At 37.0% G+C, this 23568-nt stretch overlaps 1 protein-coding gene across 5 annotated transcripts in view; it reads left to right on the top strand.

The window, feature by feature from the left end:
* BICD1 (BICD cargo adaptor 1) overlaps window positions 1–23568 on the top strand; it is a 256993-nt gene that overhangs the window by 207193 nt on the left and 26232 nt on the right. For 3 of the 5 annotated variants that reach the window (XM_086713688.1, XM_086713691.1, XM_086713689.1), the window contains exons 5-7: window positions 8669–9763; window positions 14641–14792; window positions 17415–17622. In XM_086713688.1, coding sequence (XP_086569814.1) covers window positions 8669–9763; window positions 14641–14792; window positions 17415–17622 — 1455 coding nt within the window. Of the gene's footprint in view, window positions 1–8668; window positions 9764–14640; window positions 14793–17414; window positions 17733–18701; window positions 18896–23568 lie in introns of those variants that run through there. The other 2 variants (XM_086713687.1, XM_086713690.1) reach the window with 2 other exon arrangements.

Raw genomic sequence — 23568 nt, 5'->3', positions numbered from 1 at the left:
GAGAGGCACAGGCAGGGATCTAACACCCTGTACCAGGGAATAGGCAGTTTTTAAATTATTCTTCCTGAGAATTAAAGAAACCTTTTGTAAACAGCATACCCAGGTCAAAGCCTATTGGCCTATTCTTATCTTACAAGTTTCCATCTATGCATGTTAATTATGTTTTCCCATCTATGGGTATTTATTTGCCTTGGTTCTGAAAAGAAAAAAAATCTGTTTTTGCCTTGGGTATCAGGAATGATGCGTGAGTTGCTTTACTTCTCTGAGATGCATCTATAAAGGGAAGGTAATAAATTAGCCCCATCAGTAGTCTCTAGGCCTTTGTTAGTTAGAATTAGGGAAAAAAAAAAAAAAAAAATAGGTCCATTTCTAAAGAGGTCATACTGCCATCTGCTGGGAAATGGCAATAATTAATATGAAAATCTAGGACAACTGCAATTTAAATAGTGTCTCTGACAGTTGTATTGCCCTTAAGACTCGGTTATTTAAAACAGATTAAACAGCTTACCCTTGAACAACATGGTTTGAATTGCATGGGTCCACTTACACACAGATTTTTTTTTTTTGTAAATACAGTACAGTACTGTAAAGGTGTCCCTTCCTTATGATTTTCTTAATAACTTTTTTTCTCTAGCTTACTTTATTATAAAAAAAACTAGTGTAGGGGCGCCTGGGTGGCGCAGTCGGTTAAGCGTCCGACTTCAGCCAGGTCACGATCTCGCGGTCCGTGAGTTCGAGCCCCGCGTCAGGCTCTGGGCTGATGGCTCGGAGCCTGGAGCCTGTTTCCGATTCTGTGTCTCCCTCTCTCTCTGCCCCTCCCCCGTTCATGCTCTGTCTCTCTCTGTCCCAAAAATAAAAATAAACGTTGAAAAAAAAAATTAAAAAAAAAAAAAAAAAAAACTAGTGTATAACACAAATAACATATAAAATATGTATTAATTGACTTTATGTTATTGATAAGGCTTCCAATCAAACAGTACTGCGTTGTTCAAGGGCCAACTGTAATTGATATTTTCCAATGCTGGTCAGGTAACTTAATTAGTTTTATTAGAATGAAAAAAAGTAGGTCCTGTCTGAGGAAACTAAATTTCTTAATCTATTTAAAGGAGTCTCTATGCTTATGCTAATATTTCTGCCTTCAATAAATAACCTCTGTCTAACGTCACATTGCAGAGAGTTTTCTCCTTGGTCAAACTAAGGGGAAAACTTTTGGATTTTTTTCTTTCAGTATCACACTAGCTATATTTTACATTTAATGTGACAAAACAACAATGTTTCTATGAAACTGAAACTGATATTTTGTTGTATCCTCATGGTTGTGAAAGAATAAAGATTCATATTATATTTAGATCCACTCTATTAAAAACAATTTTAGTTTTTCCTATAATGATGGTAAGTGGTCAATTTGCTATATGTCCCATAAGAGTTCAGAGCAGTTTATATATATTTGATTAATTGGTTGGTGTTTGCAACAACTGTATGGGGTAGATAGTATTATTATCTTCATTTTACAGGTAGGGAAACTGAAGCACAGATGTTTTTGTCACCAAAATCAAATCAAATCAAATATTATATGTGCTTAAAAAAACTTACAGAATATTTATGGGGAGAAATTAATTATAAGAAGATGCTCTGTGTTTTTTAAAACTTAAAGTGACATATACAGTTTCCTAGGACAAAGTTGACAACTCATTAAATGATTACAGACTTTATAATTAAAGATTACCTTTAATATAAGCTTTATAAGCAAATGAATTGCTCAGAAGCCTTACTTTTCCTGCCATATATCAAAACATAAAAGGGCATCTATTATCACAACAGCAAGGGAGTCTATGTCATTTTTTAAAAACTTTCTGGAGATATAATTCACGTAAAATACATCCACCCAGCTAAAGGGTATAATTCATTGTTTTTTAGTGTATTTACAGAGTTGTGCAACCATCACCACGGTCAATTTTAGAGTATTTTCATCACACCAAAAATAAACCATGTACTCATTAACCACTCCAGCCCTGAGCAACCACTAATCTACTTTCTGTCTTTATAGATTTGTCTATTCTAGACATTTGATGTACATGGAATCATACAACAGGTGGCCTTTCATGACTGAGTTTTTCTTTTTTCTTTTTCAATGTTTATTTATTTTAGAGAGAGAGCATGAGCAGGGGAGGTACAGGAAGGGGGGGACAGAGGATCCAAAGTGGGCTCCATACTGACAGCAGAGCCCAATGCTGGGCTCAAACTCACAAACCATGAGATCATGACCTGAACTGAAGTTGAACCCTCAACAGACTGAGGCACCCAGGCGCCCTATGACTGGCTTTTTCCATTTAGCATAACATGTTTGAGGTTCATGTATGTTACAACATATATTAGTATTTCATTCTCTTTTCTTGGCAAGTAATATTCCATTATTTGGATATACCGCATTCTATTTATCCATTTACCAGTGATGAACATTTGAATTGTTTCCACTTTTTGACTGTTATGAATAATGGCATGAACATTTATGTACAAGTTTTTGTGTGCACATATGTTTTAATTCTCTTCAGTATATGCTTAGGAGTGGAATTGTGGTCCTTTGGCAACTCTGTTCCACCAGTTGATATTTCACTAGATTGATCTTTTTCATAGTTCTTGTTTGTCAGGGAACAGATATGCATTGCCAGAATAGTTTTACTTCAAGCAGAGAAGAATAAATTATTTATTTCTGATTTCTATTTGTGTATGTCAGTCCTATGTATACCATTACAAGAATCACACTATCCATTCAAATTGAGAGTCAGTTGACCAGGATAAAGACTTTATGAAAATGAATAGCATATAGGGGTACCTGGGTGGCTCAGTCTGTTAAGCATCCAACTTCGGCTCAGGTCCCGATATCACAGTTTGTGGGTTCAAGCTTTGTGTTAGACTCTGTCCTGACAGCTTGGAGCTTGGAGCCTGCTTTGGATTCTGTGTCCCCCTCTCTCTCTGCCCTTCCCCTGCCCACACGTTCTCTCTCTCTCTCTCTCTCTCTCTCTCTGTCAAGAAGGAAGAAAAGAAAGAAAGAAAGAAAGAAAGAAAGAAAGAAAGAAAGAAAGAAAGAAAGAAAGAAATTAATGGCATATAAAGCAACTTTGATTTCTTTTCCTATAAAAGTCCTTTGAATGTGCAAATTCTGACTATCTTTTCTTTTGTTCTTCCACAAAAGAGCTATCAGTACTCAATACATATAAATGTGTTCATTTAAAAGATAAAGATACAGTGAAATTAAAAAATTTCTATGGGAGGGACACATGGCTCCATCAGTCAGTAAAGGATGCAACTCTTGATCTCAGGGTCCTGGGTTTGAGTCCCACATTGGTGGTAGAGATTACTTAAAAAAATTTTCATGGGACATAATGACAATAATAATAATAGTTAACATATATTATATACTAAAACTGGATTAAAGAGTTCACAAATTCTGCATTCAAGTTTTCTGGCAAAACAACCTGCCCTACCATAAAAAATAAAATACTCAGTTCCAGATAGAAGATGAAGATTGTAGAAGATGAAGATTTTAGTCACTATGGAAGATGCTAATTAACAGAGCAAGTCTCCCTTAGATAAATTCTTCACCAATAGAGATTAAAATAGTACCCTTAAAATGAATAGTAATTTTAATCTTTGAAGTGCTTTACACATCTTAGTTTGTGCACTGCTTCTGAAATCCAAATATAATTTAAGGTACTCTAAACCTCAATAGCTAAGCGAAAATATCATGCTGAAGTTGTATAAAATTATCCACAATTTAGTTATCATTGGAGGGGGAACAAACCAACCATAACTGTCTGGAAAAAAATGTGTGTGTGTGTGTGTGTGTGTGTGTGTGTGTGTGTGTGTGCGTGTGTGTGTGTGTGCGTGTGTGTAAATTTTGATATCATTCTCTGTTCAAGTGATTCCACCAGAAATATACTGAGTGTGATAATTAATACTGTATGTGGAAAATACAGACATGAAAGAGACAGTGTCCTATTTGATATTTTCTGGAGAGACTATCATGAAGAACCTGACAGATTTACCTTGTAGGCTTAGAAAATGTTATTTGTAAATCAGAATTGGCAGAGTACAGATTGAAATTCTCCTAATGGTATCGCCTCATTTATTATAACACTTTTTCCTCTAAAAACAAGGTTGAGACATATTTAGTGCCTTTTGTTCTGGTCCAATTTTTATTTTATTCAAAGGCTTTTTGGAAACAGCTTTGTCTGTTGTAATCATATATACTAATCAAATGATGTTTAGGTTTTTCAGAGTAAATACACTTAGTTTTCAAGAGAAAAAAACATTCCTAAAATAATACATTTTCATTGATATTGTCTACAATATCAATAATAGAATATTTAGAAGATTTTCTGTCTCCCTTATCAAAAATTCAACTGACTTGGCTTTTCATCAAGTACATTACATAATTACCTGCATTTTTTCATTTAAAATTATTGCCCAATAGTCTGGATAAGTCCATTCATCTTCGGCTATGGTGATACAATTTGTTATATCTCATGAAACCCAACCAGGGGGATTTGTATTGAAACACGTCTTGACTTTGAAATGAAATAGTTGCTTTTGCAAATACAGATACAAATCTGTGAAACAAAGGCGTTTGCCGTGTAGAACTATTTTGGTCATGGGAATGACCAGTTACCCAAATGTTAACAATGGCTAACATTAGAATACCTGGAGCATTAAATTCACTGTCTTACTCAATCATCCTTTTGTAAGTTAAGAAACTTGCCCAGAGTCATAGCGTTAGGTAAATGCTGGTGCCAAGATTAGAGTCGAATTCTCTGATACTACAGCCTAGTTGGGTTTTTTTTTTTAACCTGTAATACTATTATTTTGGAATATTTTGGTTTCTATAGCCATAATATATACCTTGTGGATTGTGTTTCAGATATGGGCAAGCACTATGTCATAAAATCAAAGCTATGACTTAGAAGGCTCTAATAAGATAACATAACTGTATTTTTAATTCTAATTTCATGACTGTACTATACATTTGATCTTAGCCAAAAGGCCGAGAAGCAGTGAGTGTACTATACAGGCAGTCCTCGTTTTGCATGATATTGATGGGTCATAAATGATTGTGTAAACTGAAACCATGCAAAACAAACTCACAATTAATGGAGAAAATTCAATTGTACTATGATCTTTTTTCTTTCTCTCTCTCTTTTTTGTTTTGAAGTAAGGTCTATGCTCAATGTGGGGCTTGAACTCATGACTCCAAGATCAAGGGTCGCATGCTCTACCAACTGAGCCAGCCAGGTGCTCTTTGTTTTGTGATCTTTAAAATTTTTTTTTATCAGAACATTCAAAACTCCCTTATTGTTGGTTATAAATATATAAAGAATTGAAAAAATAGTAAAACTACTTAGTACACTGTAATCCAAAAATTAGAAATATATTTAAAGTTTTCCTTGTAAAAAACTTATCTTTGAGATAAAAATTTAACCCTCCCCAAAATAAACTAGGGAAATTAAATTTATGTTTTATAGAATATTAAAGATATCCAAGCTTTTGAAACAGAAATTTGAACTGTGCCTCCTCCCCACCAAACACTTATCAAGAATAGTTTGATCTTGCCACCCTCTCATCACATAATTTATTATCGGAACAAGAATCTTTTCTATGCCTTGTTAAATTGTCATACTCATAAGTTTGGATCAGCTTTCAACATTCTATCCTTTGTACTTTCAGTGTCTGCAAATATCTCTGAGAGTGCCTTTAGTGTGCCCATGTCATTTTCTCTAGAACCTTTTAATCCTTTTTGTAACAACTATTCTTTTGATTTATATCGATACCTCTCCATCACCAAATTGCCTTGGCTGCATATCTAAATTCCTTGAAATGGCATCAGGGTCAATATTCGCAAATTCAACCGTTTCTCCTGTAACTCCATTTATGTTTAATTCAGATTTCACTTCCAATGTGTCTCTTTGTTTCTCTGCTGCTTGTTCATTCCCTCCTTCCTTTTCTTTTTATTTTTTCACTTTCCCTCCCTCCCTTTCTTCCTTTCTTTTCTTTCTTTCCATCTCTCTCCCTCCCTCCCTCCCTTCTTTTCTTTTCCTTTCTTCTCTTTCCTTTCTCTTCTTTCTTTCTTTCTTTCTTTCTTTCTTTCTTTCTTTCTTTCTTTCTTTCTTTTTTTCTTCCTTTCTTTCTTTCCCAATGCCCTCTTTGGACTATTTTTGTGAAACATCATGTGGGTTTATCACTGGAAGATGGTGAGACAACACAACTACACTTTGCTGTCTGTGAATGAACTGAATAACAGATATGCAGTGACCAACCACTGAAAGACTTTGGAAGAAGTAATGTAATTGTTCACTGGTCATGATGTTATTATGTAATGATTTTGTATATTGAAGCAGCAAAGTTTATACCTTACACATTGTTCACAGTTAATGTATCAGTCATCAAAATTCAAACTGTGTTTTGGGGGACTGGTGTTTTAACTAACGATGGATTACAAATTTATAGATAGCTATGGATCTCCTAAAATAATATGCTGATATAATATTAATTATAGTTTAATAATTGATATTATCATGTTATTATAATAATAATTTTATTTAACCCCTAGGAATTTAGAAGTTTGGAGGGATATAATGTATGATTCAGGAAAATTTTAAAGTTCAAATTGATAAATTACTTTAGTTATAAAAACATTCAACATCAAGCTGTTATCTTTAAATAATATTTAAATATTTAAATAATAATAATATCAATATATTAGTAATATCAATATATTGATACTGTATTTATAGAATATATTATATTATGTATTATATTATGTTATGTATTAGTACAATATCAAATATTAACAATATCAATATTTGCTTATTAAAAACACATTTATGTCATAATCACGTAAAAACTTTTAATTCATAATGATTACCTGAATTGAGGGAAGAAAATGTTCTTTTAAATATATATATTTAACACAAATATGTATTTAAATATATATATACTTTTTGTTTTTTAATTTTTTAGTGTTTATTCATGTTTGAGAGACACAGAGAGACATGACGCGTGAGGGGGGGGATAGAGAGAGAGAGGGAGACACAGAATCCGAAGCAGGCTCCAGGTTCTGAGCTGTCAGCACAGAGCCCAACATGGGACTCGAACTCACAAACCATGAGATCATGACCTGAGCTGAAGTCAGATGCTCAACCGACTGAGCCACCCAGGTGCCCTATATACTTTTAATATTTATTTGTTTTGAGAGAGAAAGAGAGCAGGGGGAGGGGCAGAGACAGAGGGAGAGAGAGAATCCAAATCAGGCTCCATGCTCAGCACAGAGCCTGATGTACGGCTTGAACCCACAAACCGTGAGATCATGACCTGAGCTGAAAGCAAGGGTTAGATGCTTAATTGACTGAGCCACTGAGGCACCCCCAGGAAATGCTTTTTAAAATTCTCCTATTATAGGGGTGCTTGGGTGGCTCAGTTGGCTAAGCATCTGCCTCTTGGTCTCAGCTCAGGTTTTTGGAGTTCAAACCCCACATTGTGCTGTGCTGACAGTATGGAGCCTACTTCAGATTCTCTCTCCCTCGTTCTCTGCCACTCCACCCCTCTCAAAACAAATAAATAAACTTAAAAAATTCTCCTATTATAATTTCTTATAAACTTAGGCTTTTTTAAAAAAAATTAACGTTTATTTATTTTTGAGACAGAGGGAGACAAAGAGACAGTGCACGAGTGGGGGAGGGGCAGAAAGAGAGGGAGACACAGAATCCGAAGCAGGCTCCAGGCCCCAAGCTGTCAGCACAAAGCCCAACATGGGGCTTGAACTCACAAACTGTGAGATCATGACCTGAGCACAAGTTGGATGCTTAACCAATTGAGCCACTTGGGTGCCTTTTTATAAACTTATGTTTAATGAGACAGTATTTTACATTGAGATTAGAATTTTTTTAATATACAATAATACTACCTATGTAATAACAAAACTGTCATGTTAATCAAATATATTGCTAATTTTTAAAATTCCTGTTTGGACTGAAGAAATTGAAATGGTTTATAAATTGTTCTTTTAGCCCTAAAACTCTACGTTTTTATATTAAAATCTATCAAATTTTGAGCATGTCTGTTTTGGAGATCAAATGCTTATTTTTTATTTTAAGGGGATGGTTAGTGTTCCCAGCATTATTTAGTAAGTTAAAGCCTTAGGTGTTAAATCTGATTTTTGGTTGAGCTCTCAGAAGGAAAGGATGATTCATAGGCACCTTGAGACAGTCACTTATCCCACATGAACTAAGGAGCATATATTCTCCAAGGCTCTGAAAATGAAGACAGTGCTAAGTACCATCTCTTGAAGTCATGTTGTGTTTTCTGCAAGATGTTAAGATAAAAATAAGATTGTTTGGATAACATTCAGGTTTCATGAGTGTATGTGTATAATGCATGAGAATTTGGATGAGTAAATATGCATAGCATAATTCTTTTAAAATGATGTACTTTTAGACTGATTGACTTACCAGAACTGCTGAAATAAGAAAACACACTCCAATTTAATTTGCAATAATGGGGACATTGGCTCTGCTACAGTTATTTTAAATGTATACTTGCCTGACTGTGAATGGATCAAGTGCGTCATTGGCATTGCACTGAAATCATTCAGACACTTTTTTTTTTGCCATCACAGGTAGAGCGGGAAAAGGCCATTCTTCTGGCCAATCTCCAGGAGTCACAGACGCAGCTGGAACACACGAAGGGGGCGCTGACAGAGCAGCACGAACGGGTGCACCGGCTAACAGAACACGTTAATGCCATGAGAGGCCTACAGAGCAGCAAAGAACTCAAGGCTGACCTGGATGGGGAGAAGGGCCGGGACTCAGCGGAGGAGGCCCATGACTATGAGGTGGACATCAATGGCTTAGAGATCCTTGAATGCAAGTATAGGGTGGCAGTAACTGAGGTGATTGATTTGAAAGCTGAAATTAAGGCCTTAAAGGAGAAATATAATAAATCTGTAGAAAACTATACTGATGAGAAAGCCAAGTATGAGAGTAAGATCCAAATGTATGATGAGCAGGTTACAAGTCTTGAAAAGACCACCAAGGAGAGTGGAGAGAAGATGGCCCACATGGAGAAGGAGTTGCAAAAGATGACCAGCATAGCCAACGAAAATCACAATACCCTTAATACAGCCCAGGATGAGCTGGTGACATTTAGTGAGGAGCTAGCCCAGCTTTACCACCATGTATGTCTGTGTAATAACGAAACCCCCAACAGGGTCATGCTGGACTACTATAGGCAAAGCAGAGTCACTCGTAGTGGCAGCCTGAAAGGGCCTGATGATCCCAGGGGACTTTTGTCTCCACGATTAGCCAGGCGGGGTGTGTCATCCCCAGTAGAAACAAGGACCTCATCTGAACCAGTTTCAAAAGAAAACACAGAGGCCAGCAAAGAACCAAGTCCAACCAAGACCCCCACAATCTCTCCTGTTATTACTGCCCCACCATCATCTCCAGTATTGGATACAAGTGACATCCGCAAAGAGCCAATGAATATCTACAACCTTAATGCCATAATCCGGGACCAAATCAAACATCTGCAGAAAGCTGTGGACCGGTCCTTGCAACTGTCTCGTCAAAGAGCAGCAGCACGGGAGCTGGCCCCCATGATTGATAAAGACAAGGAAGCCTTAATGGAAGAGATCCTCAAGCTCAAGTCCCTGCTGAGCACCAAACGGGAGCAGATTGCCACACTGAGAGCAGTACTGAAAGCCAACAAACAGGTGATGTCATTCTACTGACAACACACGCTAGCCAACACTTTCTTAACTAGTTAATTCTTTAATGGTTTTAGTGTCCGTTATCATCAGGGTGAGAGTTCAGATTCCTGGTCAGCAGCGTAATAAATCAAACTATGTCTCAGTGCCAGATCAGAATGTAATAATTATTTTTCAGTGAGTGAGTAGATGATACAGGAGAGTAGCTATGCCCCTCTAGGGGAGGTCGAGGTGAGGAAGTTAAAACAGGATCCAAGAGGAAGATCTAGTTGCAGATGTAGAAAGGCAATTCAGGCAGTACTTAGCTGGAGTCCAGCAGTCACTGAGTGTGGAAACAGGAGATGGAGGGGGGTTGAATGGGCTGGCATGGCAGCATATACCAGGGAGACACTCTGGCAAGCCCCAGAGCAAGCAGAGGGGAGCCCTCTAGAGAGAGATATAGAATGTCTACGAGCTCTGCCAGTGACCACGTATCTGAAATTTAGGTTCAGTTGCGATGTTAATTCATCACCTAGCTTAAGCTGTGGAAAGTTTTTCCTAAGCATAGATCTTGTCCTTCTGGAATAAGCAGGAATGCTACAACATGACCCTACCTGACTAATTCCTAGATCTTCTCTGTGACTGAATTTGTTTTCCACCCTTGAGCTTTACCTGGGTGAGAATGCTGTGAAATATAGATGGGAAAATATTTTTAACCTCTGTTTAGTTTCTCTGGAACATAAACCTTAAAAGATACATTTGAGAAGGGTGCTGATAAAGGGTGTTGATAAAGGGAAAGCATCAAATGCCTTCTTGCAAATGTAGGCAGTGCTGGTGTTGGGGGGTGAGGGTTAATTTCAGATGCAATGCTCCTTCTCCTTTTACCCTCATATGAGGGAAGCCACACCAATATTGTGTCATCCACAGTACAGTTTTCTAGCGTCTTTGTCTTTAGTTCCCATAAATCCCCTGATATAATTGGGAGGTCTGTCCCACAAGCAGTAATTTCTTTGCACTGTAAACATGTTTTATATAAATCTAAGGACAAATTAGGACCTTCTTTTGTGCCATCACTTCAAGGAAATAGAAGAGATTAGGATGAGTAAAGAATTTGCGAGAGATCTGACTCCAATTTGAGGTCAGAATGAAAGAATTTGTGGGGCGCCTGGGTGGCTCAGTTGGTTAAGTGTCCGACTCATGGTTTTGGCTCAGGTCATGATCTCATGGTTTCTGAGTTCGAGCCCCTATCAGTGCAGAGCCTGCTTGGGATTCTCTCTCTGTCCCTCTCTGTCTGCCTTTCCCCTGCTCTATCTCTCTCTCAAAAATAAGTAAGTAAGAACTTAAAAAAAAATAATCTGCTACCATAAACTACTACAATCCAAAGACCCAGTTATTTAGAGTAATCATAAAAAACCAATACCATATCACTAAAAACCACATTAGATAAGGCTTAGACAACCTTTATCAAGGACCTAATATCCTGGGCATTCTTGCTCAAGCCACTCAAATAGCATCTCTGACTTCTTCCTGAAGGTTGAATATGAACAACCTAGAAATCTAGATCTATAAGTGACAAGACGCTTAAATGATGCAGAAGTATAGATAGGCATGGTTGATAAGCCATGAAAGACTAATTTGTGAATGAGCATTCATTGATTACATAGTTCAAGGCAGGTGGTAGATAATGATGCCAATTAAGTGACCAAGTAATCTAGTAGGAGTTCAACACATGCCTGTTAACTGTTTGCAGAGTAGGACATGTCATTGAGAGGTATAAACAGTATCATAGGAATTCAGTGCTATACAAGAATACAAAGCATTCCTGGCTGAATTTTTATTTTCTCAGTGGTTTGTGGTACAATTTGCATTACACTAGCGTCACAAACCTTATGGTCTCAGTAAATAAAATGAAAACACATTTCTAGCCATGCATTTAGTTTACATTTTAATGATGTTGGCCCTATCGCTATGATGCTTATGTGCCATAAATAACTTCAGATGTCTGCAGATGACATCCATTATGTTTAGACATTGTGGAATGTTCACTATTAAGACTAAGGTAAGAATTCTGTCATAAAGGGAAAAGGGGGAATCTTCTTGTTTTAAAAATAGACATTCTGCATTCTCTATGAATTTTTTCATAGACTTCAGGTTTTTCTGTATGCACAGTGTCTTCTGCTGAAATATGCAAATGTTTATGAAATAGCATCTGTGTACTAAACTGTGCTAGATGCTAAACATTCAAAGAAGACTGATACATGGTCCCTGCCCTTCAGAATAGGACTCACGAACTGGTGAGAATGTTGGGAAAGAAACAGATCATTACAGTTTGATATTATACATGCTGTAATAGAAGTTATGGAAACATTGCCGAGGAAGCAATTGATGTTTCCTAAAGGAGTTAGGAAAAAAAAAAAGACTTCATGGAAGCAGTTTTACTTGAGTTTGTTGTTAAAGGATAAGGAGTTGTTTTCCAGGAGAGGAAGAAACAATTCCAAGCAGAAAGAATAGTAGGTAGAAAGTCAAAGAATAGAGTGATATATTCAGGGAATGGTTGTGAAGATGTCTGTGGCTGGAAGCAAGATTTTTTATTTACAAAGTTAAGTTAGGGAGCATGGAGAATGTAGCAAATGCAGACATCAGCAAATCTACTCATGGGCTGAAGATACTTAGAGTTTCTAACTTCTGAAAAAGCTTTGTGCAGTCTGGACCAATAAGTCTACAAACAGAACTGAGTCTTTGGGGGCATTTCTCACAAATAATAAATGAGTTTGTGCTTCTATTTCAGATCTTGCTCTTCTGTTATTCCCTTCTCTCCTCCCCTTGGATAACTGACTATTTGGCTTCATATGCTTAACAATTTGTTACACCTACATTTTCACAACTTAAGCTTAACGGTTCTATATGAATATATGTATAAATTAAAAAAAAAAATTAAACTGCCATTTTTCTCCCCAGATCAATTTCTGCATTCTGGATAATTTTCTGAATCGATAGTATTTCTGAAGATTCCATTGAGTTATAGCTACAGAATACGCTAAAATATTTTATCAGTAAATTCTCATTTTAATCTGAATTTAAATTCAATTAAAACCTATAAGAAACTACTTTGGAATCAAGACATTAACAAGTTACTCTATCCTAACATTGTTTTAATTATAAAAAGAATCCAGGTATCTCGATAGAAATTGGCACTTTGCATAAGAAAGTTCAAGCTGTCCATTTTAAGCACAAAAGGAAATGTTAAAAACCAGGAACATCCAATTAGCAATGGATTTTTCTTCATTAGTAGTGGATTTTTTCATTAGTATTGAGTATTTTTACACACTCTGAAAAGCTGCGGTTAACAGTTTGTTTAAAATGGTATGTTTTCAGGGTGCCTGGGTGTGTCACTCGGTTAAGCGTCCGAGTTCGGCTCAGGTCATGATCTCGCAGTTTGTGAGTTCAAGCCCCGCATGGGGCTCTGTGCTGACAGCTCAGAGCCTGGAGCCTGCTTCAGATTCTGTGTCTTCCTCTATCTCTCTGCCTCTCCCTTGCTCATGCTCTGTCACTTTATGCCTCAAAAATAAATAAAACATTAAAATTTTTTTTTAAATGGTATGTTTTCTGTTTGGCTTCAGTATATATATACCATGTGCTGTGCATTAAACAGGCAGTCCCTGAATACACATTGATTTCATGCAGATTCAGTTAACATTTTTCTTTCTTCTTACGGTGTGTTAAGCTAGTTTTCAGTTTGAAACGCTGTTAATTCCAAAAGATTCAGAAATGCCCAAATTCTAAGTTCAAAGGGATATTTTAATTCATTCAAACATTTTGGAATTTCTCCTTTTTATGGAAATTGTGAAGAATGAAATTAGACTATAATTTATTGTTTTGAAGTTGTATGCAAAGGCAGGAAGTAATCGGTTCCTTGTGAATTCTTTTCCTTACACACGTAATATGGATTTATAGTTTATTGTGTACTCATACTATAAATTGCAATGGCCTGTGTCTTTTATTCTATGTTTTAGGCCCCTAGAGCACAGGGGCAAGAATATTTGCATTCTGTTATATTTCTTTTTCTTTTTTACTTTTTTTAACATTTATTTATTTTTGAAAGAGCACAAGTGGGGGGGGAACAGAGAGAGAGGGAGACACAGAATCTGAAGCAGCCTCCAGGCTCCAAGTTGTCAGCACAGAGCCCAACATGGGGCTCGAACTCACGATCCGTGAGATCATGACCTGAGCTGAAGCCGGACATTTTACTGACAGAGCCACCCAGGCGCCCCGCATTCTGTTGTATTTCATTTGGAAGCTGTGCTTCTTTACTGCCTTCTCCTTGATAAAATCCTTCTTGGATAAAGTTTAATTTTAGCTCCCTTTCTGTCTGAAAAATTACAGACTCAGGAATCTGCATTAAAATATTTTCTGAACTACGATCATTTCCTTAGCTTCTGATACTCTGGTTCACAGCTGGCTTCCAGGGCGATTTAACCATGTTATGGATTTTTTTTTTTAATTTTTTTTTTCAACGTTTATTCATTTTTGGGACAGAGAGAGACAGAGCATGAACGGGGGAGGAGCAGAGAGAGAGGGAGACACAGAATCTGAAACAGGCTCCAGGCTCTGAGCCATCAGCCCAGAGCCTGACGCGGGGCTCGAACCCACGGACCGCGAGATCGTGACCTGGCTGAAGTCGGACGCTCAACCGACTGCGCCACCCAGGCGCCCCAACCATGTTATGGATTTTAAAGAAAAACTGCCTTATGTCCGTCCAAGTACATATATATGTTTATATAAAATTAACCAAACCAATTTCACTTTCCATTTATGAAAGAAAGTCCTAGACCCAGCATGGAAAAATCTGTATGTTAGGTTTTCCTGATACGAAAGTCCTAAGCGTTGTGATTTTTCTGCTTCAGACAGCTGAGGTGGCTCTAGCTAATCTCAAGAACAAATATGAAAATGAGAAAGCAATGGTGACTGAAACTATGACGAAGCTTAGAAACGAACTGAAGGCTTTGAAAGAAGATGCAGCAACTTTCTCATCCCTGAGAGCAATGTTTGCAACAAGGTAACAGTTTTTTCTTCCAAGATGAGGTGGGGTGCTTGGGAGAAAGACTTTAAAATTCACATTCACATGCACACCTCTTGGTGTGCCATCTAAGAGGGTGAGGGGTGAAGAAAATACTTGAGATTCCACTCTGACCTAAGGCAAAATGTTGTGTACTGTTTTCCAGAGCGCTCTACTGGACACACTGGATCAAGCAATCCGTTTACATAGAAGTATTTTTAAATTAATAGATATTTTTTCCTGGAGCTTATGTGCCAAAAAGAATTAGGACCCCCCCCCCAAAAAGCCTCCGATAATGGGGAGGAAATGTTTTTCTTAAAATTGCTAAATATTGTATTATCACCACTGAAATTTATTTCTGTGACATAAAAGTGCTTATCATTAGTAGGTATTGCATGAGAAAGACATGTTCATGATGAATATAAGTACTCATTATATCAGCTAATTATTTGGACTTTAATACACTATGAATTAAATTATAATTTTTTTTTGTGAGAGAGGGCATGAATGGGGAAGTGGGGCAGGGAGAGAGAGAGAGACAGAGAGACAGAGAGAGAGAGAGAGAGAGAGAGAGAGAGAGAGAGAGAATGAGACAATCTTAAGCAGGCACCACACTGTCAGCACAGAGCTCAACGTGGGTCTTCATCTCATGAACTGTGAGATCATGACCTGAGCTGAAATCAAGAGTCAGACGCTCAACCAACTGACCCATCCAGGCACTCCTAAATTATAATTTCTAAAATGTAATTGTATTTATCACCAAGTTTTTCACATTGCCATGCTAATTAACTAGACAAATGTTAGTGACTACCTCTCCCCACCAGTTTCATTATGAAGTGCTTTGTGTTTAAACTTGAAGTGATTAAGCATGTATGGATTCAAAGTTTTCAAAATCTTGAGATTTTCAATAGTGTCGCCATCCCTTTTTACTGTCACAATTCGGTGCCACAACAAAAGCAGTCATGTATCTTATATAATACACACGTGGTACAAAATTCATAAAGCATAACTATGGGTTTATTTGCAGATTTAGTAGATAACTTATATGTAGCTGATATAAATGTAAAAAACAAAACAAAACAAATCCTGGGTTTTATAGGAGCCCTGGAATCTGTCCGGCTTTCTTGCATATGAGGAGAGAAAAGTTTCAAGCTCATACTTTGTGATTGACTCTCTTGGTGATGGCCGTTAGAGGGCTGAGTGCTTGGTGAACCACAGAGATGCAGAAGACCTGAATGAGCTGACCTCTGGGTCTGATCCTGGGAGAGTTTGAGGAATAGAGTGGATATATTTAGACACCTCTGGCCACCGTGGGGGGCAGGGTAGAGAATGGGGATGGTACACAGTGCTCCCCTCTTTGATGAAAGAAATCAGTCAGCATTACATGTAGAATTAAAATATATATATTTCCTCTTTTAAACAGAAATCAAAATATTTTTAATGGGACATTTATAGTCTTAATCTGGCTTAAATAACCAGAAATTTGTTTTTTTGTTTTGTCTTGTTTTGTTTTTTTAGGTATAGTAACTGCCTTGCTCCATAGTATTTTTTAAAATATTGTTATCTGACCAATTAAAATAAATCCAGGATGTTAAACCCACCTCATATTTTACTAAGATGCAATATTTCTTTTGGTATCCCTACTATGCTTCTTGACGTTTAAGTTTAACAAATATGGGACCCACCTGCATTTCAAGTTCTTTCACCTAGAGTCTGTTTTTTCTTTAAAATGCTGCAAGGCTTATCTTAATTTCAAAGTTTGCACGGCACATTTTGGATATCTCCATCAAGTCATTAACTCTCAGCTGGTGCATGAAGAGTATTTGTTGTTATTATGTTAGTGGGTAAGTAAACTCAGAAAAAAAACCTGAAAATTGTGTGATCAAGCCTCCCTTCCAAATGTTTGTGTGCTTAGATTTTACTTTTGTTGGGGAAAAAAGATCACTGAGCTTATCTTTTGGCTACAGCACAAGTATCAAAGCCGAAGAAAGATGTCCCCGACAGCCTGCTATATCTGTATCAAACCCTATGCAAATCTTGATTTTCTTTGACATCTATGGCTTTATCTTCTGGTTAAGAAATCTTTGAAAATATTCAGGTTTCTAATTCAGGCAAATCTGCCATATTGAAAACAGTGCAGCTGCAATGGGGACTCAAAGTAAAACCTATAAATACAGATAAAGGAGGAAATGTTTTCTTTATAAACACTATTATTCCTTGTCTATGTCTATTCCTTGCCTAGTCTATGATAAACCTGTCACATTCCTCTGAAGAAGATCATGTTACACAGTAGAAGAAGCTATTGTAACACATCTAAGATGATGTGAACATTACCTGAAATGTTACAGTTCACTCTTCTGCCACCATGGAGCAGCCTCCATAATAACTCTGTCACTGGGGTTTAAGATGTCATCCATTAAGAGTGTCCCCATATGCACTCCATGGTATGGAAGAACCATCAGTTCTTGAACCTTCTCCAGTTTTCCACTGTAATAGGTTACCTCCATTCTGCTCAGGGAAGACCAGTGTTCTAAATCTAAATTCCAGTGAAGTTCTCAACTCAAGTTCCACATTTAGTGTCCCCAAGATTTTCTCCTGACCACTTTTTTGTTTGGGTTCTAGATGTGATGAGTATGTCACACAGTTGGATGAGATGCAGAGACAGTTAGCAGCCGCAGAGGATGAGAAGAAGACTCTAAACACTTTGTTACGAATGGCTATCCAGCAAAAACTCGCCCTGACCCAGCGGCTGGAGGACTTAGAGTTTGACCATGAGCAGTCCCGACGCAGCAAAGGCAAACTTGGAAAGAGCAAGATCGGCAGCCCTAAAGTAAGTGGGGAGGCATCAGTCACCGTGCCCACCATAGACACTTACCTCCTGCATAGTCAGGGCCCACAGACACCCAACATTCGGGTCAGCAGTGGCACTCAGAGGAAAAGGTATGCATGCAGCGATCTTCATAGTATGGTGCAGAGGCCAGATTTTTAGTTAACTGCAAAAATTAATGTGCTCTTATTGTGGAGGATGGAGGAAGGGAAGGAAGAGAAAAACTGGGAATGGGTGTATAAATGGGCCTTGGTTGGCCCTTCCAAATCAAATCCTTTTGATAATTGTGTTTATTTGTTCCTTTCTGTCCCCCGTGCCCCATGTCTTGATTAACCATAATATAATTTTTGAGTATCTGTCAACATTTTTGCTGTTCTTTGTATGCATAAATTTACCTCTCCCTTACCTCCAACCTAAAAATTGATAGACAAAAAAAGGTGGATATTAAGAATGAAGCTGCGTTTTACGTGACATTTAAAAGTCATTGTACCTCTGGTAATGGTGCTAGTTACCAGCTTCTCTTTAATGCGGCAAGGATATGAATATGTTCTTTTAGGGAAGCTTGTCCACATTACCAAATCTGACAACTGACTCAAAGGAGATGTCTATATTTAGGTAAATGGAATTGATTGTGTGTAGTCTTTTCCTTAAAAGCAGGTTGTTGTGCCTTTTCATTTCGTATGTGAATGTTGCTCAAAGAAATCATTTGCAAGGTTATTAGTGGCTTGATTTGGTGACCTTTTTACAGAGTCCTGGATGTTGAATTACTTACCCTGTATTTTCAGTTAATGGTAAAATTTGTATTTTAGGAATTTTCAGTAAAGTATCAAATAATATAAATATTTTCTATTTGCGGTTCAAACTGACTAACGATAATAAATTTCTTTTCCAGTATCCAGTACAGTTTCCAAATAGGGTTGTATCCTGGTATGGAAACTAAGCAAAAAGCAAAAATCTTGACTTACATGTTTTAAAAAAATTAAATGCCAATGTAAATAATGTTGTCACTGGTGAGGCTTTGAAAGGTAATTAAAGTAAAACTTTTTTGTTTCCTATATGTATTTTCTTGGATCTCCTGCAAGACAATTTTCACCTTCCCTTTGTGATCAGAGCCGTCCCAGGACTTCAGGGGCTACCTACCTACAGAATTTATTAAGAGTTCCCCCTGATCCCACCTCCACAGAATCATTTCTTCTGAAGGGCCCCCCTTCCATGAATGAATTCATCCAAGGGCACCGGCTCAGCAAGGAAAAAAGGTTAACCGTGGCTCCACCAGGTAAACATTTTTTCCTTGGGTGCATGTGATGCAGATGATTAGCTGAGTAGACCACTCCCCCTTCCTCCCAACCACTCATGTCCACCCATCCACGGAGTCCAACTTGGACCACAGGTAAATTCCTGCAGCTAACATAAAAATGCCTTTATGCCTAGAGTCCCGTTTCCTCCTTGACTCGGCCAGACGAGCATTCCTTAGGAGTCTCCAAGGACTTCCTTTTAACAGCCAATGATGGAAAATGAGAGTTGGAAGGAATGGGATAGGTCAAGGGAACCTAGCAACAGGCGTAATGCAGGGCACACCCCCCGGGTCCTATCTGCAGCGTGGTAGCTCATAGCGATTCCATCTTGATCAAATTTTGTCATTTTGTTCTGATATTTTTTAAGGTAGTTTCAGTCAAGGGAGCTATCTTTATAAAAAGCCTTTGGGGCTAATCTCCTTTTGTAGTGACTCAGAATGTCTCTTCAATCACTATAGAGAAAATAGAAGTAAAATCCGCTAAGGTTTTGCTCCTCTGGAACATTTACATCTTAATGTAATATTCTTGTAGTTTGCAAGCCCTTATTGATTTATGCTTACCAATATGCTTACGTTTTATTTTTAGCTTCACTGTTTTGCATTTTTCTTTTTCTTTATAAAAAATTTTTCCTATGAAGAGCTTCCTATGTGACTTCTGGCAAATAAAGTTCAGCCCTCTGAGAAATATCTGCATGCTAATTATAGGTCAAAGGTGTCATACAGGAAGTCCATGAAACAAAATAAGCCCAAAGGCAGCATAATGGTTAGTTGTCACAGGGAATGAAAAATCAAAACTAATTCAAGTTAGTTGTCAACACGAGCATCTATATTTCTGGCCTCCCTTGAAAGATTCTGAATATCTGACAGCCCGAGGTCAGTGTCCATGTGTGTCAATAACCTGTCAGAGCCTCGTCCTGGCTGCTGTTTTTATGCACTTTTCCACAGCCCCCTTACTCCCGAGTACTGATACCCAGCCTGCTGCACCCATTTTTGTTATCTTCTGGACCCTACTATAGCCTTTGAGTTTGCCACAGAATTTTTTTTTTTTTTAATTCACTTTAGTTGTCTCACCTACCTCATTTACTTGATGTTTACCTTAATTCCTTTTTGGAAACCTCTGCCTTTGAACCTGTAATAATATCCTCATATGATTCACGAATCAGCCTACTGATTGGGATGAAAAGGTGTGGTGTGGAAATTTATAGCACATAATCAACATTCTAAGAATGAGCAAATGGGTGATGATAACGAGTTGGGAGAGCATAACAGCCCAAATGTATGCCAAAAAACAAAACAAAACAAAACAAAAACAACAAACAAAAACCTACAACTCTGCCAGGTGTTCTTACCTTCATAGCTCATTTCCTAATATTTCAGAACCCTTTGGAAGGTACCTTGAAGTATCTGTAAATCACCAAAACGACTGTGATTCATCAGGACATCTAACTTGAATAAAACACTTCAAGTTGTTTTAGTGTTCCAAATGGATTTAGTAGCACTATCTATTGGAACTTAGGAAAGAAATCCTATGATTAATTAGGAACCCTATTGTATTTGAATTAAAAAGTGACCTATCAGTAAGATTAAAAATTAATAAATATTAACAATAACTGTTTTCATTTTGTGTATGATCATTTGATCCTTATTTACATTAATGTGTATTTACATCATTGTCATTACATTGTCGAAACCATTAACATTACATTGTAAACTTTTCTATGCTACTACCTCAACTATTTTTATTTTTAAAGGTTGTATCATAAATTTTATTTCAGATTTTATTCCTTTAATCTCTACTTCTCCTGTTAACTGCTGGGGTGTTTTTTCATTCTTTGTTATTTTCTGCAGTGTTGCTAGAAATACCCTCATGCATTCAACTTCTCATCGGTTTTGTGTTTTTCTCAAGTGAGACCACTGGGTTACAATGATGAACATCTTTATGTTTTTTGCTCCGTTTTGATGTTGCTGTCAAAGAGGATAGATCAGTGTACTAAGAGTCGCACAAAATATTTTTCCCTTTTCCACACATTCTGAATGTTTCTAGTTCTTTTTGCACACTGTACCCATCTTGCAACTCTAAGGCTAGTGAGCCTACATGAACGAGAGTAGCATTATGTTTTCTCAAACGCTTGAGTTTCAAATAACCAGAAAATGCCGTTGGTCTTAGAAATTATTATTTTATACAAGATTAGAGATGTAAATAATGTGGCATTCAGAATCATCACTAGGCCAGAAAATCATTTTAATCACAACTTACTATATATCGATAAACCTTACATTTTTAACCATTTATTTGAAGTTAAAATAATGGAAGAGGGGAGGGAGTAAAGCTGTTATCATAGTCTAAGGAATTTTCAGTTTTATACCACGGGCCCAACCAGATTAGTTCTTAATCAATTTTTAGAGCAACCCAGCAACATTTTTTAAAAAGTTTTGGTTAAATCAATTACTATAAAAAGTGACTAATTACCTATACCAAATTGTAGCTTCAAAAAATATATTAGGGTTATTGACACTATATATTATTTTTCCTAGGCTGAACTGCATTGGGTAAGACATATTAAGTATTATTTATAATGGTTTTACTATATAAAATATGTTCAATAAGCTGAGAAAGGGAAAATATACCATATATATCCAGTCCAATGTTCTCTGTAAGAAGTATTTTAAACCCATGGGAAATAATAGATTTTATTAGTCTTTTTTATTCGTGAGTTTACTATAAGTTACTGATAATTATAAAATTTACTAGCTAGTAACAATATATGTTCATTTTAAAAGGACAATTCCCTGTTAACTTATTAGAATGTTTTTTGATAAGTTTTCTGAAATGTGTTTTCAATAGGTTGATGTAGGTGATTATTATTATTCTAATAAGTGGGTTTTCTATTGAGGACCATTGAAGTAATTAAATTAATCAAATCATTTCAGTAGACATACAAAGAGTTTAATTTGTTTTGAAGCCTTTTGTTGAGGAATTATGACAGATATGAATCTCATTTAAAAATTTAAAACACAAAACATAAAATATTATTTACCATATATAAGGTATATTTTCAAATAGATTTTATTTCTTTGAGATGGTCAGGAGAAAACCCATCTTCTTCAAGCTACAATTTCTCAGTTTCTGGAGAATCAACTCTAGGATGGGGCACTGATTTTCAAAATTAACAGATTGTTTTGTACTAATTAATTTTCAACATTAATATAACCTTTTGGAGGAAATTTTGGCCTTTGCTTCTGATTTCGGCTGTTTCTGCTGCCTCATCCCCTGAAATTCCAGAGTTTCTGTCCTTAGCTTGTTGACTTTCTTGTTGATGACTTTGTCCTTATCATGGCATACAAAATGTAGTGTCCTCACACATATGGCTACTATCCTTGATGAATTTGAATCCAAAGGGACTCTGTTGTCATCAACGAGTTTACAATCAGGCAGCAGGTGGCGCATCTTTATAAAATCATTAGTTGTTTTATATTATTTATAATATAAATGGTTGTATATTATTTATATAATAATAATAATAACAATAACAACATCTTACTATTTCATCAATACTTACAATCAGTCTACCAGAATATGTGAAAGAAATCCGTGTAACATATAGGTAAGAGTTGCTATTTGAGTAAAGACTTGACTGCATGATTTGCGCAGGTAAATTAGGTTCCTGAACCCAGCTGCAATGTGTGTATCTGTGTCTGTGTGGAGGCTTCCCCACACCAACCAGCAATTCTCAGACACCATCAGGGTGTGCTACGATTCAACTGAATTCTGACACTGTGTATCCAGATATAACACTGCATTCCACGGTCCCACAAAACTGCTGCTCCCTGCTTCCAGACACCAGTTGAAAGGCCAGATTATTACTTGTGCTTCTAACTAACCGGCTATAGATTAGGGGTTCCAATGACTCCCACTTTGGCTTCAGATACCAATCATAAATTAAGTTGTTACCTATATTTCTGACCAACTGGCTATGAATCAGAGTTCCCATGACCCCCTCCTCAGGTTCATTAATTTGCTAGAGCAGCTCACAGAACTCAGAGAAATATGTTACTTACTAGATTACCAATTTATTGTAAAAGGATCTAAATCAGGAACAGCCAGATGGAAGAGAGGCATAGAGCAAGGTATGGCAAAGGAACTGGGAGTTCCATGTTTTCTCCCAGAGCACACTGCTGTCCCCAAATCTCCTCAGGCATTCACCAGTTCAGTCCTTTTGGGGTTTTTTGGAGGCATCATTACACAGGCACAGTTGATTAAATCATTGGCCATTGGTGATTGATTCAGCCTCCAGCCCCCTCCCCTCCCCTGAGGTTGGGCCTGGTAGGACTGAAAGTTCCAAACCTCCAATCACATGGCAAGTTCTCTTGATTTTCCTGGTAACCAGCCTCCATCCTTAGGCAGAGTCCAAAAGTCACTTTATTAACATAACTGGGGACACCATTGTCACTCCCAACACTTAGGAAATTCCAAGGGTTTTTTGTTTTTGTTTTTGTTTTTTTTTTTTTTTTTGAGAGCTGTGAACCTGGAACTATGGACAAAGACCAAATAAATCTTTCTTATAAATCACAGTATTGCAACAGGATAAACAAGAAATTTCAAACTTACAAAAGCAAGTTGGAACTCTCTTCTTGAAGTAACAGCCTAAGCAGTT

This window comes from Puma concolor, chromosome B4 (genome assembly GCF_028749965.1).
Source record: "Puma concolor isolate L17-30 chromosome B4, mPumCon1.1.hap2, whole genome shotgun sequence".
Classification (NCBI taxonomy): Eukaryota; Metazoa; Chordata; class Mammalia; order Carnivora; family Felidae; genus Puma; species Puma concolor.
Note: the sequence above shows the minus strand (reverse complement) of the source record. Positions and strands in the feature narration are given on the sequence as shown.